This window comes from Globicephala melas, chromosome 14 (assembly GCF_963455315.2).
Source record: "Globicephala melas chromosome 14, mGloMel1.2, whole genome shotgun sequence".
Classification (NCBI taxonomy): Eukaryota; Metazoa; Chordata; class Mammalia; order Artiodactyla; family Delphinidae; genus Globicephala; species Globicephala melas.
In genome coordinates, this window is record NC_083327.1 from 68,706,156 (window position 1) to 68,724,041 (window position 17,886).

At 39.1% G+C, this 17,886-nt stretch overlaps 1 protein-coding gene across 4 annotated transcripts in view; it reads left to right on the top strand.

The window, feature by feature from the left end:
- Positions 1 to 17,886, top strand: part of UTRN (utrophin) — a 490,808-nt gene that overhangs the window by 405,229 nt on the left and 67,693 nt on the right. For all 4 annotated transcript variants that reach the window (XM_060283969.2, XM_060283970.2, XM_060283971.2 and 1 more), the window contains 2 exons: positions 10,860 to 10,921; positions 12,589 to 12,663. In XM_060283969.2, coding sequence (XP_060139952.1) covers positions 10,860 to 10,921; positions 12,589 to 12,663 — 137 coding nt within the window. The remainder of the gene's footprint in view (positions 1 to 10,859; positions 10,922 to 12,588; positions 12,664 to 17,886) is intronic.

A 17,886-nucleotide genomic window follows, 5' to 3' on the forward strand; every position in this document is an offset into this window, starting at 1 on the left:
TCGGGCTGAATTTTCTTAACATGTCATATTAGTCATATAAAACTCATTGCTTCTCTTTTTGATCCAAAAATAATAATAATAAAAAATACTAATAAATAGTCATAGTGGGTGATAATAATGGTCATTGTCATAAATTATATGTTTTGAATATTCATTTGCCAGCCACTGTGCTAATCCTGTGCAGGGGTTATCTCTTTTAATTCTCACAGTAGCCCAGTGAAGTATAGGTACTATCATTACCCCCATTTATAGGCAAGGCTTAGGTAATAAGAACACACACAGCTTGCTTGAGATTACACAGCCAGGAAATCTAAGAGCTGGCATTCAAACCCAGGGACCGACTCCAGTGCCTGAGCCCTTGACCACTATGCACCTGCTGCCTCCTGTTCTCTGTGTTAGAGGAGGGAGAGGACAGAAATTTTTAGTCCCATGGAAAATTTGGGTGGGGTAAAGGATTATATTTAGGGAAGTGCAGTCAGGTGGAGAAAGTATGAGCAGACATCCTTTCTTTCACACTCTAGACTGGTTACCATTTACTGTGCATCTGCTATGTGCCAACACTTAAGTGCAGAGCTGTCTAAGAGCAAGACCATGCTTTCTCCAACGCTGCACACTGCCTTTTCTGTAGGATTCACGATAAGCTAATTCCTGTAGGCCAAACATATGATTAAGGAAGGTTCACACTGTGGTCTGATGATGGACAAAGGTGCTTTTCTATCGATAGCAAATGTCATTCTCCACAGTCCTGCCAGTGGGATCATGACAGGCGTTCTGGGGTGGGAGAGCAAACGGTCTGGTCCTCCTCTACCTTTGCTCATTCACAAGGTCTGGAGTTTTCTGGCACTGGGGAGATTTCCATCTGAGAGGAGCCTGGCCAACAAAGCTTTCTTACAGGTCCCCTTATAGGGGCTTTTAGCATAGGTGACTCTCTACCTTATTCAGCCTGTTAGTAAGCCATCCTGCTTCATAGAATTTAGTAAAGGATAATGAGGAAATATGGTTTTCCTCTCTCCCTCTACAGCGTCTCCTCTAAACCCCAAGTGCGTGACTTTGTCTTGGTACAAATGATGATTCTGGTCTCGCTCACAGCTCACCAGTTCTATAGCTTTGTTTTTCCCACTAGAATCTGAAGTACAAAGCTTAATTCTTTATAATGCAGTCACACACACCCAGCTTTAGCATGAACACTTTCGTCATCTCTGATTATATAGATAATACCTCTCACATTCTCTACAACTGACATTCCTCAATATTATAATGTATTAACCAGAATAAACTAATCTGTATCTACAAATACCGCTACCTTGCAGTCTCTACCTTGTTCTAACTCCCCCTTATGAATAGGTCTAAATCAAGATTTCCCTCAATTTGTCACATCTCTCTTATATTTCCTTTTCTGTCCCTGTGTTCATCGTGGACAATCCTGCAGCACTGTTTTAGACCCCTGTCTTGCCTCCCAAGGGTACCCTCTATTGCCCTAATCCATCAGTTGCTAGAAAAAAAAATGTCGTTTATAGTTACAGATGAAATCTTGGAGAGCAAGTAGTTGTTCTTTATAGCAGTCATGCAATTTATTTGCATAAACTGCGTATACTTGTCTCATGTATGCACAGTCTAAAGGAGAGAATTAATGCTTATTTCTTTAGAGGAATTGCGAACCCTGCTTAGATGATGTAGGTGAAATATTTCTTCCCTAAATAAGAGCAGAGAGGAGTGGCAGCAATGGGAAATTCAAATATCCAGCCTCACTGGAAAATCAAAGCTAACAAATGTATAGGTATAACAACAGAAAAAGAGAAATTAACATAAAGCATTTTATCTTTAAATGTTAAGGAAACTCATCCCAGAACAAAATAAATCCATAACAAAGATATTTCTAATAATGGAAGCTAGTTCTCTCTGAAAGGCTTCCTAGAGCAGCCTTCATCCCTCTCCTCTTCCTTAATCATGATGGGAGAGGGCATCTTTTTAGGTTCCAGAATTTTAAGTGGAGAAGTCTTGGGACACACTTTGAGTCTCTTTCCAGAAATGGGGCTTGTGTTTTTGGTTTTAGTGATAAATAAATAAATGAAATAGAAATATAAGAGAATGTACTGGAGAGTCTGTTTTTCCAAGAAATGGTCTGTGACTATTTTTCTTGAAAATAAATGTTTAAAACTCACTGGGCCTTGGGCTTCGCCTGGTGGCGCAGTGGTTGAGAGTCCACCTGCCAATGCAGGGGACACGGGTTCGTTCCCCGGTCCAGGAAGATCCCACATACTGTGGAGCGGCTGGGCCCGTGAGCTGTGGCCGCTGAGCCTGTGCGTCCGGAGCCTGTGCTCCTCCGCAACAGGAGAGGCCACAACAGTGAGAGGCCCGCATACTGCAAAAAAAAACCCTCACTGGGCCAACTCCGCTGATGAGGAGGTAAGAATAAAATTGCTTTATGAAAGAATGTAAGCACCTTGGGATCGCTCAACCTTCTGGAGCTGGAGGCAGCTTCAGACAAACGAGGAGCATACCTTGGCTAACTAGAAAACTAAGCAGGAGACCGCCTGCTGCGCAGCAGCCCCCCAAATGGGCAACTACTAGATTATCTACCAGTGTCCTAGTTTGTTGAGGTAATTTAGGTGGAGTTGACACTGTCTTAGAAATACATTGACTAGTTCAGGACTTAAGAAGATACCATCTTTCCTGCCATTCATCCATACGTTGCTGGTGCCGGAGTTATTATAACTATGAAGTGCAGTTTTGGCTTGAAATCTTCTAGATTACTCAGTTACATTGAATTATAACAGCACCATCAGCCTTACTACACAGTGTGATTTTTAGAGTCAGGGATGCAATTAATAAAGGTCTACGATACGGTACAGGCAAGATCACTGAGGGGTCATTAAGGGAAGGAAAAATAAAAGATATCTGTACTTGAATTTGTACTGATTAAATTTTTAAATAGTCATTACAATTAGCAACAGTACAGAAGTAATAATATGAAAATTGTGAAATAAATAGAATATCTTTTTCTGTACTGATTATTAGCTGAAATGATACAGTAGAAGATTCAATACAACTCTATAGAAAAAATTAGAATTAATTTCTCATTTAAAAATATATGTGAAAGAGATAAAGTAGTTAAATTTAAAAAAACTAAATGATATAAATTCAGCTTTGAAAACAAACTCTAAGGATACAATGATAAACTGAACTCTGGTGGAAACATAATTCTGCGGTTAACACCCGCAAGCAGGAGTGTACAGGGCTCCCCAGTGCAACAACAGACGACCTGCAGGAGTGTTGGTTGATGGTCTGATTCTCCCTAGTTTGAGGGTTTAAAGAGACAGGAGGGTAGAGTTGGGTGGGATTGGGACTCCCTCTGAGTTCTGGGTCCATGTAGAGATATTACCAGATGAGAGGCTCCCCAGCATTTATTAAGTGTTTATTCTTCCAGACAGTCTTCCAGTGCCTTCAAAACAAGTGTCACCTGAATCTCCTCTCACACCCAGGCATATCCATTTTGGTCGTTAATCCTACTACTCGACTTAAAAACAAACTCAAACAAACCTTGTCTTGTTCTATCGTTCATGCCTGGGGTATTGACACTTGTATTTTGGGGTGTGCTGTAGCCTGTGTTTCTTTATAGCCCTTTACATGATTGTATCTTTGAAATAGATACAATTTCTATTTTGTATCCTACATGTGAAATACTTTTAAGCACATTGTTAAAAAGCAAAATTCAACTGAGTAGATTTAAAGATCTCATTGGCTTTATTCAACGATCTATGAATAGGACAGAAGCTCATCTAGTAAAGAGCAAGGAGCTTCAAGGAATTGTACAAAATGGAAGGCTCTTGTAGAAACTGGGGGGCTGAGGCTGATAACAAGAAAGTTATTAGCAAAATAAAAGAAAGGACTGGTTCAGGCCAGGACATCTTCTTTTGTGGGAAAGGGAATACAATAGTCTTATTATATAGATTCCCTCACTAGTGCTGACCAGGACATTCCTGACTGATTGGTTTATTCCACTCCTGGGAGAGGCTGAAACTGCAGTGAGGTTAGGTATTAAGTCTAGGTGGGGTGTAGCACAAGTGACTCCATTTTGGGCTTATTGTTTCTTTTTAACAGCAGTTTTATAATTGAATCCAACAGATTTGGAATTATCCATTGTTTACAATTTAGTCTTCCTGATTTGTGTCTTCATTTTGATGACAAACCAATGGCATTTTCTTAAGGAAGCTGCTGTGCTTTTATGATATCCGTTGCCAAGTGGGATCATCTATCTTATTTGGATCTTGAACAGAAGGGTTTTTTTTTTTCTTGAAGTGTTGACAGTCAAACTTTAAGTTTTCCCTTAGATTTATTCTTATGTTTCCAAAAGTATAACCTTGAATTTTCTGCCTTTAAAAGACTAGAGAATGGTAGGAAGTGTTTGCGAGGGTTCAAGAAGTTACATAAAACCTGAGGAACATACACGTTTACCCTCACACAGCATTCTCATGTGCTACCCCGTCCCCTCCCCAGAGGCCCCTCAACCCTGGTCACACGCACAAGCACACACAAACACACAAGCACACACACAGAGAAAGAATCAATATTACTGATAGGAGTATTCCATATTCTTCGTATATTCATGCATGATGAAACCAAGATCGAGGGGATTAAAAATTCCAAAATGTTACCCCTTAGGTCTTTAAAAAGATATTACTCAGATAAATGACATCACATCAGGTTGCCAGAATGTGTTTTCTGTCTTTATGCTTTAGTCACCTGAATGCAAATTTGATTACTTGGGAGCCCTGCTTGATTCCTATATATAACTTGTATAAGTATATGTAAAGAGGGTGTTCGAAGAGCCTACATTTCGCCAGTGTCAACTTCATTCCAGAGATTCTGTTTTTTACACAGCACCTCTCAGCTTCTACTATACTGTGTAACTTACTTGTGAAGTTTATTGTCTCTTCCTTATTCCCCCCGACTTGTGAGGAGAGGTCTAGCGAGCTGAAGACAGAAAAGCAGGCATTCCACTTGACAACATGGAGTTTACTGATAATTTTGACAGGACCAGTTTGGGTGGAGGAATGAGGTTAGAAATCAAATAGAAGTGGGTTGAGTCCTAAATGGGACATGAGGCTGTGGACTCTTCATTTGAGAATTTTGTCTGCAAAGAAGAGAAAAGGGGTGCTAGCTAGCAGGAAATATAGATGCAAGACAGGGGGTATGTTGTTGTCGGGGGGTGGAGAGAGAGAGAGAGAGAGAGAGATATTAAGGATGGCAGACCCTTCAACATTTACATTCTGAGACTAGTCTTATTGAGACTAGTGGATTAACTGCACAAGAGTTGTTTAGAAATCTTTGGGAAGAACCTTTCATAGGAGAGGGGATCACTCCTCATTTTAAAAAGGGGGAAAAAAGACAATCTGGCAGATGGAGGGAAGTTTATTGATTTAGTGGTGGGAAGATGAAGGAATTCTAGTCTGATGGTTTTTAGTTTTTACAATGAAGTGTGAGATCCAGTTAAATGATACTTAGGCAGGCCGGGAAACATACTTAGGTTTGGGGAAAGAAATGGCTGTAGTAGATTGTTGTTTTGGTCTCTAGAGGCACATTTATTAGGGAATGTAGTTCATTTGCCAGCACTTGGACATTTGAGGTTTGAAGTCAAATACTTAAAGTAGAATCAGTCTGTCTGTTGAGTGATTTTCTCCAGCTGTATTCATGCACAGCTGCTCCCGTCCAGAGAAGGCAAGTAATTGAGCTGATCCATGCTTGGGTTTTGCCATGAGTGAGAGAAGCAAGAGAGATGAGGTTGTTTGTAATGATTATAATGATGGACCTCAGACTCAAATTTAGACAGATTGATGAGAAATATTTTAAAACCCCAATCGTGCAAGTACACTTCCATATTAAGAACTCAGGCTTTAAATCAGACCATCTGTGTTCAGATTCCATTTCCACTGTTTACTAACTGTGACCTTGAGCAGGTTGTCTAAGTGTGTCCTAGTTTCCTTCATTTGTAAAGTGGGGATAATATTGGCACCAAACTCAGAATTATTGTTTGGATTTGAGGTTACACATGGAAAGAGTTTAGAAGAGTACCTGGTGCAAATCGAGCACTCAAATAATAGACTATTACTGTAATTAATGTTATACATCCTCACCTAGTGTGTTCTCTTTCACTATGTACAGCAAAGAAGAAATATTTCTCTTTCTGTGATTGTCTTATCCAGAGCATTATACCTATTCTTTTTCTCACACCTGTATTTTTAATTAACTCACTCACCTACAATTTTTTTCTCTTATACACCTTTAAAATTGGAATGGAATGATAAATGGGAAAACCCACAAAATCCAGTTTCAAACATAAAATTGGATCGATAAGTAACAAGTAAGTGTGTTTGGCAAAGTGTCCGTTTTTGGATAACGAGGATCCCATCTCAAAATCTTTTAATGGAAAAAATGAGACCACTCTAATGAGAACAAATGCGTTTAAAAAGTACCTCCCCAGAGCAGTCTTTGCCCAGACATTAGTATCTTATCAACGTTACATGTAAATTGCTGTTGGCTCATTGTCTTATAGACTGGGCAGTGTTGTGACACAACATTCTTTGTGTTCTATTCATTGGTGTACAATCTTATTTGTGTTTAACTTTCTGTGGCTTGTGAGAATACATTATGAATAATAATAGGTAGAAGCATATGCTACTTACTAACCTTACTGGTTTAATATTTCCTCGAAGTCCATACACTCTAGGGTCATGTGTTATCCCAACTGGGACAGTTAAGAGTACAGGGGCACTTTAATAATCATATGTGACAGCAGGTATAAACCAGAACTGTCCTAGGTGTTGAAGGATAATTTTAAAAATTAGGTAATGGAGATCTAATGCACAGCAGCACAGTGATTTATAGACACCAGTGCTGTATGATAAACTTCAAAGTTGCTAAGAGACTAGACCTTAAATGTTCTTACCACAAAAAAGGAAATGATGATTATGTGATGTGACAGAGGTGTTAGCTAATGCTGCAGTAGTGATCGTATTGCAATATACAAATATATCAAACCAACATGTTGTACGCCTTAAACTTACACAATGTTATATGCCAATTGTATCTCAATTAAAAATAAAATTTTTTTAAATTTTAATAAAATTTAAAGTAGGTAAAATCTTGACTTGTACAAATATAAAAAGAGCATGTGTCAAAGATTTCATTCAACTCACTAATTAATAAGGGTATGGGTAAGAAGTTGTAACAGGTTCCAAGGAGAATACTAAGTACTAGTCTTCATAGTCAAGTTAGGGATGCTAAAATGAATTAAGGATGGATGCAAAGCTGACAAATTGGTCAGTATCCATCAGGACAATAATCAGTTGCATTTGAGTGGACACAATTTGCATTTTTTGTGGACAAAATACCATTTGCATTACTATCAGTTTTCTTCATTTTGCAGAGTTTAAAATAGCCCAAAGATAATCTCAGCTACACAGGTGTATCACTCACTAATTTCTGGCCCACATCAAAGGCGTCACCATTTTTCCCCACGCAAGCAAAACTGGTCTGGCTGGGCACCCTAGTTAGTTATATGTTACATATTCTCTCTGTTGTTTGCCTCATATGATTTGGACTTAACTCCTAATTGATGCTTGGTTAGATTTTTAATTTTTCGTTTTATTCTTGGACAGATTCCTGTGTCTGTTCCCTCTTACAAAGAGGATCTTTAGGAACAAAATTGCAACTTTACTTTATAGCTTATCAAGCTGTACAGTATTAAGTTCTACCCCTCTTTGAGTATATTTGAGATTGGCCAGAACCTAACCTGTTGTTATTTTGGGGGGAAAATGCTTCTTTTATTCTGTTTTGGTTGCCTCCTCTGGGAGGAGTGGAAGCATTTTGGCAGGATGAGCTGACCGATCTGCAGCTGTTCAAATACTTTGAGCCTTTGGCTTGAGTGTGGATTTTGCTTTAAAACCCTCCCCGCAACTTACAAAAGAGAAAGAATGAAAGAAAGAAAATCCAACTGCCAACTGCATCTACTACTTTTTTTTTCTTTTTAACTGCTGTTTGGTAAGCTGCAGTTGTACTTTCGTAACGAGAGGCTGTGTTTATTTTCAGCGTTGGCAGTTCTGCCTAATGAATCAACTGGTATTGAATTCACAAAGGGAGGTGCCGTTTCCCTCCTTCCATCTGTTTGCCAAATGTGTGTGTTCTCTCAGCTCCTAGTGGTGGTTTCAGTAAAAAGAGCCATTAGCAAGCGGGTGTTCTCAGTGAATTCTCAATCCTCTGTCTGACTGCTTCGTGGTGTTTGTCCCTTGTGGTACCATAGAGGTTGTTTGCCAAAGCACAACACTTGCGATTCTAGAGAAAGTGTACTTATATTTGTTGTTTCAGTATAAAGTTGGCTCTGCATTACTCCTAGTTTTAGTTTGGTTCTTGAGCCTTGGTTTGGTCCTCGAGCCTGGTTTGGTCCTTCACGATGGGATGTCCATCTCTGAGCAGTAGTGTTGCTATGGGGATTGAAATTACTCCAGAGAAGAGACAAGAGATCAAGTGAATACTGGTAGGCTCTCTTAAAACTGGGAGCCTGTGATGAATTTCTTTCGATTATACTGTATTTTCAGCAAATCCTTCTTTAATTCTTTTTTTTTCTTCTTTAATTCTTATTAATAGTAGGGAGGAGGTTGTTTTATTAGCAGAATTTGGAGATGTCTTTTCTATTTTTATTTTGTACTTTCGTTCATGTATTAGGAGCCCTTTACGTCAGTACTTCTCAAACTTGAATGTGCATATGAATCACTTGAGATTTTGATGAGATGAAGATTCTGGTTCCATACAGTTAGGGGTCTGAGATTCTGCATTTCTGTCAAGCTTTGGGCCACACTATGAACAGTAAAAATATCAGGGCACACAGCTTTGGTGCTTTCTCTGTGGTCTTTGGAGCAATTTAGATATTTAGTCAAAGGGTAGAATGATGATTTGGTTGGTGTTTGGTAGCAAAATATTTGGAAATATTTGCCTTCCCATTGGTGTCAGGAACCCGGTAGAGGAATCAGACAACTTTCCAACTCTTGCAGAGACAGACCTTCACATTGACCATATGTTATTTTGTTTGAGATTTTGGAATTTCCAGGACATTTTACATACCTAATTTCAAATCTAAACTTGAAGTATTTTTCAAAGCAAATTATGAGTTGTTTGGGGGTTCTGTTACCTGTGTACAATAACATCGATTATGTTCTTTTCGCAGTTACATGCCCCACTTCTTGATATATTGCATAGGTTTTAAACATTAATTTCCCTGAAATTTGCTTGTATGAATATTTTAATATCACTGTCTCTTGTGTACTGTGCAATTTCACTTAGCTTACTAAACAGTTTTATAAAAACTGAGTGTCATCCAAGAAGTCTTTGGAGTACTATTAAGTGTTATTACTCTATTCTGACCTAGATAATGGACAGTAAACTATTTTTAACTAAGGCCACTGACCCACTGAAGAGCTGTTCACACACACACACACACACACACACACACACACACACAGAGAGAAGGAACCTAATGTAAGCACTACATTCATCTGTATTATTACCCTTACCTTATTCCCCAGAACTTCTAATTAGTTTTGGAATTTACAGAAAAAGAGAAAGTATAAAATCTTGCTTCTAAAGTGAAGAATAAGGATCATGAAGAAAACTGTTCCAATACCAATAAAGAATACTGGTTAACCAGGGGAGTCTGAGAGCTGAGAGAGGAGTGTGAAGTTAAAATGACAAAAGAGAAACACATATGTAAGGGGAGTGGAGAATCCAGAAACTCATGAAGAGCATGTCAGGGAGGAGAAACAATTTTTTTTCTCTACCCTCTTAGGTTCAATTTCTGGTGACCTCTGAATTAAACTGACAAAAGGCAAATTAGCAAGAGAAAAGAGTTTATTTATGGGTGCAATCTGCATACAGTGATGAGTAACTCAAAAAGGAGGTTGGAATTTGGGGCTTATATATTCAGTGTAGTAGGGGAAAGGAATTGGGGAGAAAAGGCTCCTATGAGAAGAACCAGTAGGTTTCTTTAGGAAAGATATGTGTTTCTTTAGGAGAGCAAACATGAGATAAGAAAGTTTGTGATAATGTTTGTTTGTGCAGGTGCTAGTGGTTTTTTGTCTTCTTCATAGCCCTGAAACTCTCCTGAGGGGATTTTTATGGTAGCCTCATTTCCAAGAAGATGCTACTTTTAAGTCAGATAAAGGAAGCTCTGACAAGGCTTCTTTCTGCATTTGTTGACTCACTTAAGATAAGCTTTGTACCAACTCTAGGTTTCTGAGTGAGTCCCCACAGGGAAAAAGGGCACATTTACACTGAAGAGAGAAGGACTCAAGGTTAAAGAGGGGGAAGACTCAGTAGATTGTGAGGTGGAGACGTTACTCACAGTTAAACTATTTCTCTGTTCTTTAGAAATCTGATTAGGACTTCTAAAGTTTAGCAAGTCTTCAGAGCACTTCTGCTCTCAGGATTTATTCTGAATGAGAATCTGTATCTACCGAACTTGAGTAGAATTATTCTGGAGCCTACGCTGATCTGGCTACATCAAGGCTGAGGCGCCAGGGTCCATGACAGTCACATTTTATATCTAGGTTTTACTCTTTAGTTGTAATGCTTTTTGAAATAGATAAAGCAAATTATTTCATGCATAGTTTCATGATATAATTGCTCAAATAAAAATCTGTTTTATATATTAAGTAATAACTGGGCATCAGGTTTCTGAGTGATCCATCGGGGGATAATTTTGCATGTATTCTTAAAAATTTGAATAAAAATCCTATTTGCATATTTTCTGTGTGACAGTTATTGTTTTATACATTCTTTTATTTAAATATATTACTATTTTTTTCCAGTCATCAAACACAGACAACCTCTTGGGATCATCCTAAAATGACTGAACTCTTTCAATCTCTTGGTGAGTGTTATTTTAGTTAATAGTAATGAATTAACCTAAACAACTGAGAGTTGTATATTCTTAAATGGACACTAGTCACCATCTTTCCTTACATGGCATGTTATGTTTAAAGGATCATGTCATGGGCATGTGAAAGCCGTTGAATTTCTAAGGACAATGCAATAAACAGATTTTACCTTTCTTCTTAAGAGAATGCAGGGTTTGAAATGGTGTGAGCCAAAGAAGGTTGATTTTAAAAGGAGTGTAATTTGTTTTACGTCTCTCATATTGAGTCATCTTAAACTTCAGCTTTGAGTGAAAACAAAAACAATTAGAGTACAGCAGCCTCTAATCCAGTGCTTTAAATTTGCTTTTCACTCACTTTTTATTTAGTAAATATTATTAAATTAGCTTGCCTAGTTTCATTTTGTCTAAGTTGTCATTAAAAGCTAAATTCATTTTAATATAAAAATGCATGAAAACACGTGAGATGAGAATTATGACCTTGTAGATTTCTAGTGGAATGTGACTTTGAACTGATTATTTAGCTGCTTCTTTTAGGTCATTAGAGTGGCTTTGAAAGAGTTTTCTTTTGGGGGGAGCTAAGGTGCTGCTGGAGAGGGAGAGTGGCACCCCAAAGCTCTCATGCCCACTCCCATTTCAGCAAGGAGGGGGCACTCCTTTTTATCTCTTTAAATATCAGGCTTCTGTGTGAGCTTCTGTTTGGGTAGGTGAGGACAGCTGCAAAGGTTGATCAAGCAAGAGAAAAGCCACTGGATTGTTTAGTTCGTAAAACGAAGAGGCCAATGTTGATGATTTCTGAGTTTTCTTCTAACTCTTCTAGGCTCTCATACGGATACTCTGTCTTTAAGGGACAGAGAAAGAAATTCCAGTGTCTTCTCTTTCTCAACTTGATGCTAAATCTTTAAGATTTTTTAAAAATTAGGATAAAATTGACCTATAACAATATATTAGTTTCAGGTGTACAACGTAATTATTCGATATTTGTATATATGTGAAATGATCACCACAGTTAAGTCTAATTAACATCCATCATCAAACATAGTTACATAGTTTTTTTTCTTGTGATGAGAACTTTTAAGATCTACTCTTTTAGCAACTTTTATATATACAATACAATATTATTAACTGGAGTTAATCTATTGTTTCTAAAGATTTGAGTATTGATTATAGTATAATTTTAACCAGATTGATAAAAGGGCAGAGGAAGCAAATCTATCAGGACAGAAGGAGCATAGAAATAAGACTAGCTTTGTGAGCAGTGAGATGGACAGCCTAGTTGACAGAAAACTGATTGTCCTTGGGGAAGATGCCCTGCAGGAGGATCCCTCTTAGCAGTAGAGAAGGCAGGGCCCTCGGCCTACAGTGGGATGTATTTATTAGGCCATGGAAAGTCAACAGGCTGTGTTTCCTTTTCCTCATTTCCCTCCATTTCCTTTTTGAAAATGCTCTCTTGAAATCTGTGTAGCACTGCTTTGGAAAGTATCTCACCCTGGTGCTCATGAACATTTAATTATTTTCTTCAATGTTGTAGATTTTAGGAATAGACCTTTTCATGTGAACAGACATAATACTTTTCCATCACTGAAGTAAACAAATATATTCTTGCCATTCAATGTAAGTTAAATCATAAGCATGTTTTGAATGTGTTCTGTTTCCCATTTCAGCTGACCTGAATAATGTACGTTTCTCTGCCTACCGTACAGCCATCAAAATCCGAAGACTACAAAAAGCACTATGTTGTGAGTTTATCCTGCCGAAGTTAATCACTCTGTTATTTGGATTGCCTTTCTTGTTTTGTTTTGTTTTAAGACCAAGATAAATGAAGAGGGTGATGTGTGTGTGGAGTTAATCTGCTTTTCAGTGTACCTCGCTCAAGGACTTGGCTGTGTTTCTGTGAATGCTTCATTATTCGCACCAGCAGCATGCGTGCAGTAGTAAAACCAATGAGCAGATGCCATTCTCAGTTGGAGAACGAAATTAACCAAAATACAGGAGTCACATGAAAAGCTTTTTCAAAAATTATGCTGCCGCCCAATTTAAAAGGATTAAATCAAGGAATCAAAGTAGTAGATCATTGCCTTTTTAGTACTTTGGATTCATTTGCAAGTGTAGGATTCCAAACAGTTCGATTCAGTGCAATCATATAATAAAGGAACACTGAAAAATGGCATTCCTGACCCAAATTTGAACTGGTACCTAGAATAGTAGATAAAGGGCTCTGTGTTCATTTAAACATGTCTTGAGACATTGAATGTTATCAACATGAACTTTAACCTGTAGAGAGTATGTTCAGAGTGATAGTCTGTGATAGTTTTACTAAAGGATTATTCCTTTCCCCATAACCTAAATTTAAGTATATATATGAATGCTTGTAATAGAGTATAGATTTCAGCTGTCTGGATTCTATTTGTGCTTGCAGTTTTAATGATTGAGTCTACTCAAAGAACGTTTAGGCTTTGTCAGTAGTTAATATGGAAAGTAACATTTGCCTATACGTTTACAACAGCATCATTTGAATAATTCCAAATAGTCCTGTTTGCTGCCTCTTGTTAACAGTTGTTGTACGTCTAGGCTCTTCAGTGAAGCTTTGCAGAATACCCTTAGAAAAATGATATATTAAGGTTAAAAACCTGCTCTGTAAGTCAGTAGAAATTAGAAATACATTTTAAGCTGGTTACATGAAGAGAGCTGAGGAAAGAGAAGCGTAGAATCATTCCGAGAAAATATAGGAACGCAAAGCTTTAGAATAAGAGAAACAAGCTACGTGTGGAAGAGCTGTCTGAAGGGCTGAAAAACACCTCCAGATGAGGCGATGGACAAGAGGCTGAGATGGCGTGGAAGCCCGTAATCCTTGGAGCCCCAGAAATCATTGGCAGGTTGTAGTGGTCACAGCAAGTATGGCGGAATGACCAGTCTCAAAATACAAAGCCAGCACACTCTGGCTCGTGGTCTGTACGTTGAGCCGTAAGGGAATAGGAAGTGAATTAGGAGCACTCAGAAGGGATTTCAGTGAGCTCAGTCGGGCCAGGGTGACAGCAGTTTTGAAAGAGGCTCAGCTGCATGTCCAGAATCTAGCTGACAGACCTGGAAGGGCTTCTCAGGCCTGATGAGCTATAAAATGAGGACAAATGACTGAGCCACAAAATCTCCATTGATGGGAGACTGCTTTGTATCACTGTGAACATGGGCCCAGTTTTTAGTAATACTTCTGGGCAGATAAACATATTAACGCATTTGCTGTTTTCTTCTGTGGGTTCTTCTGAGTCCTAAAGAAAAAACTCCATCCTTCAGCTCATCCCTCCAAACCAGAGAGGAGCAGAAGAGAGATGCCTCCCACCTCTAAACTAAACGACATATAGTAACGCACACTTAGAAACATGCTGGGTTGTGTTCGATTGTAAACGTTCGAGGTGATGTCCTTAGGGCCACCTGGCTGCCACTTTCCCCGCTGCCTCCTGACCCCAGTGCTCTCCTAGTGGGGCCTTGGCACCACTGACCCAGCTACCTGTTTATGATTAATCTGCTTCTTCCTCTCCCATCCTTTCTGTTTACTCGAAATGCCATGACCCTTCTTCCTCTGCAATCGTCTGTAACCCTTTAGTCCTCCCAAATTCTGTTAAAAATTTACTTCTTTTGGAAACATTTACAAGCTAATCCCACCTGCCTCCAGTTTTTTCAGAACTTTATGATGGCCTGTAATGACTTTTTCTCCCATCAGCACCTCTTGCGTGACTTTGTGTGACAGATAATGTGAGGAAAATTGCCCCATCTGTGTCGACACCTGCTTTAGGTCAACGGTTGCCTCTCATTTCACGTGACTCTCCACCCAGCACAGTGTCCTAACAAAGAGGGCACACTGTTGTTACTGTCATTGTTCATTCATTTATCGGACTCCAAGACTGTGCAAGAGATAAAACAACATAAAAAGACTTGGTTCCCACACTCAAGGAACGTAAATTTGGAGATAGCACGTTACACGTGGACACAACCTCCCTGCTTACAACAGATCCTGCTGCCCTCAGCACAGAACGGCCTTTGCCTTGGCCGGTCTCTCCATTCACCACGGCCCACGGCGGGCTCTCACAGTTCTAGTGGACATTGAAATGGTGACCTCTGTATTTTGTTCCTCTTGCCTGAAGAGCTCCTGTCTTAGCTCTTTGTGGCTGGTGCGTTCTTTTCCTTTTTAGGTCCTAGTTTAACTCACCTGTCTCTAATGAGTCTTTCTTGGCTACTCTACTCCAAACTAGGTCACTCCTGATTTTCCATGTCATAGGTTCCGTTCTTTTCTTATGTGGCACTTGTCATGATATTTGATATTCTATGTATTTACTTACTTACTGTCTGTCTCTCCAAATGAACTAATCTTTTATGTGAGGAGTGAGTCTGCTTTCTTCTCCACTTCAGGCCTCATACAATCTCTGGCACAGAGCAGTCTCCTAGGACACAAGTGAATGATTTTTTTTTTATAAATTTATTTATTCATTTATTTATTTTTTGGCTGCGTTGGGTCTCGTTGCTACGCGCGGGCTCTTTCTAGTTGCAGCAAGTGGGGGCTACTCTTTGTTGCAGTGCACGGGCTTCTCATTACGGTGGCTTCTCTTTGTTGTGGAGCACGGGCTCTAGGCTCACGGGCTTCAGTAGTTGTGGCACGCAGGCTCAGTAGTTGTGGCTCGCGGCCTTTAGAGCACAGGCTCAGTAGTTGTGGCTCACGGGCTTAGTTGCCCTGCAGCATGTGGGATCCTTCTGGACCAGGGATCAAACCCACGTCCCCTGCATTGGCAGGCGGATTCTTAACCACTGCGCCACCAGGGAAGTCCCCATGGGTGAATGCTTTGAGTTTGAAAATTATCGGAGTACTCCAGGAAATATGTATAGGATTTATAGCAGCACTTATTAATAGTAACATTTGTTTCATTTTGGCATATTCATAAATATGATATACAGCAGCAAAAATAAACTAGTAATCAGCATCAACATGGTGGAATCTTAGAATTATAAAGTTGCGTGAAAAAAATCAAGTAGCAGAAGAAATTTGTACAGTTTGATTCCATTTATTTATATAGTTCAAAACCAGGCAGAACTAAGTGCTCTGTTATTTAGGGACACATATATACTTTCAGAAATTTAAAGTGAAATACAATGATTAGTGGTTCTCCCTGTGATTGTGAGGGGATGTAATTAAGGAGATTTTTCCAACGAGCTTCCAACATACAGTGATAGCCTATTTCTATAGCTGTGTAATGAATTAATGGGAGCCTGTTCTATTATTTTTGTTTAGACCACACATATATATTATACATATTCTTTTGTGTTTTGATTTAAAAACTTTATGTGCTAGGCAGCAACAGAGAAGCCAAAGGGAAATACTGACAGAGATTCCCTTCATTGTGAAGAGTAAGGCAAAGCTTCCTTGAGTAGGAAGTATATCAGCCAGGATCTAAAAGCCACATAGGATTTAGGCACAGGATTTAGGCACATGGCTGTAATCAAGGGTAAGAAGGAAGGGAGTTATATTCATAAGAATCAAAGGCTTGGATGGAGTTCAGGGAACATCATGTAATAATGGAGTCTAAATGGAGTAGCTTATGAGCTAGTTTGTCCAGTATTCTGAAATGTCCTTAAAATCAGTTTAGGTCCAGTTTCAAGGTCATTTTTAACGAAATCTTCTCTGATTCTCTTAGTTTTTTGTTCCTCAAGCTCTCACAATGTTGTGTTTAATGTTTGGATATTTTCTTTACAGATTGGGGTGCTATAGAACAGTTTTCTGTTTTGTGTAAGTTAGGACATAGGGCCAGTCGTGGATGTAATGCATTAGACAATATCTAAGATCAAAGGACCAAGGGAAGAGAGGACAAGTAGAGTTCAGGTGAAAGGTGATGGAGGCTGAGCATAGGAGGGGAGATGAGGGCATGGATTTGTAAGGAGGAAGGAGAGCTAATAATTGGGAGGATTTGGTACTTGATAGATTGCAGAGTGTGCAAGAAGGAGAGTGGTAGGATATCTTGGGATTTGTAGACTAATGGTCTGTGTAGTAACAGCATTACTGGATTTCTGCATAACAAAAAGGTAAGACCTTTATTTGTACATATTAAGGTGGAGATTCCTGGAAGACGATACTATAGCTCTGGTTGGGAACAAAGCAGCGGGAATGTGGATCAGGTATTCAAGCAGGAGATCAGGATGAGAAAACAGAACCTGTAGTCATCCAGAGAGAAGTAATAACTGTAGTAATGAAAGTGAATGAGAGCATCAGGTTTATAGAGGGAAAGGGCAGACATGAGACCTTGAGTGCCACTGACATTTCTGAGCTGTCCGAGGAAGAGGAGATAGGAAAGGTGCTAAGAAGGGACAGTCAAAACAGAGAGGAGGAGAGTCATAGAAGCCCAAGGTCGGATGCTAAACAGTGTGTGTTTTTGCAGAACAGGAGAATGAAGATCCAATTCCATTCAACCCCCTTTGCCTCATTGTGGGCTTAAAGAAAAGCCTGAAAGTTGGTAGAAAGTGATTCTGCTATTTGTTTCATTTGCTGCATGACTGAGCTGTCATTTGTCTCCCTTTGAAAAGAGATAATCATAATTTTCTGTGACTTAAATGTAGTCAGTCTTTAAAGGTACCTAAATGTGACACACTTCAGGGAGATGTATTCCTGGCTTAAGCACGAAGGCAAAGTGTCAGAGTAAATCACTAAAAATTGAAGACATAATAGTCTGTGGGATGTGGCAAATTACTGTCACAGCTACAAAGTGTATCACAAAGGAGGCTTTTCCAGAAGAAATACAAGGACAGCCTGATTCAGGAAGTGGTCTTTTTGGAATTTGGTCTTTTGTCACCTTTAGGCCATGTAGGGATGTAATAGCAGTGCTGTGTTGCTGGCATAATTAGTGTTGAAATTCAGAAAACTTAGAGCATTTTGGCAGTATTTGAATATGTTTCTTTATATCTGTGAGGAATTATAGCTCTGT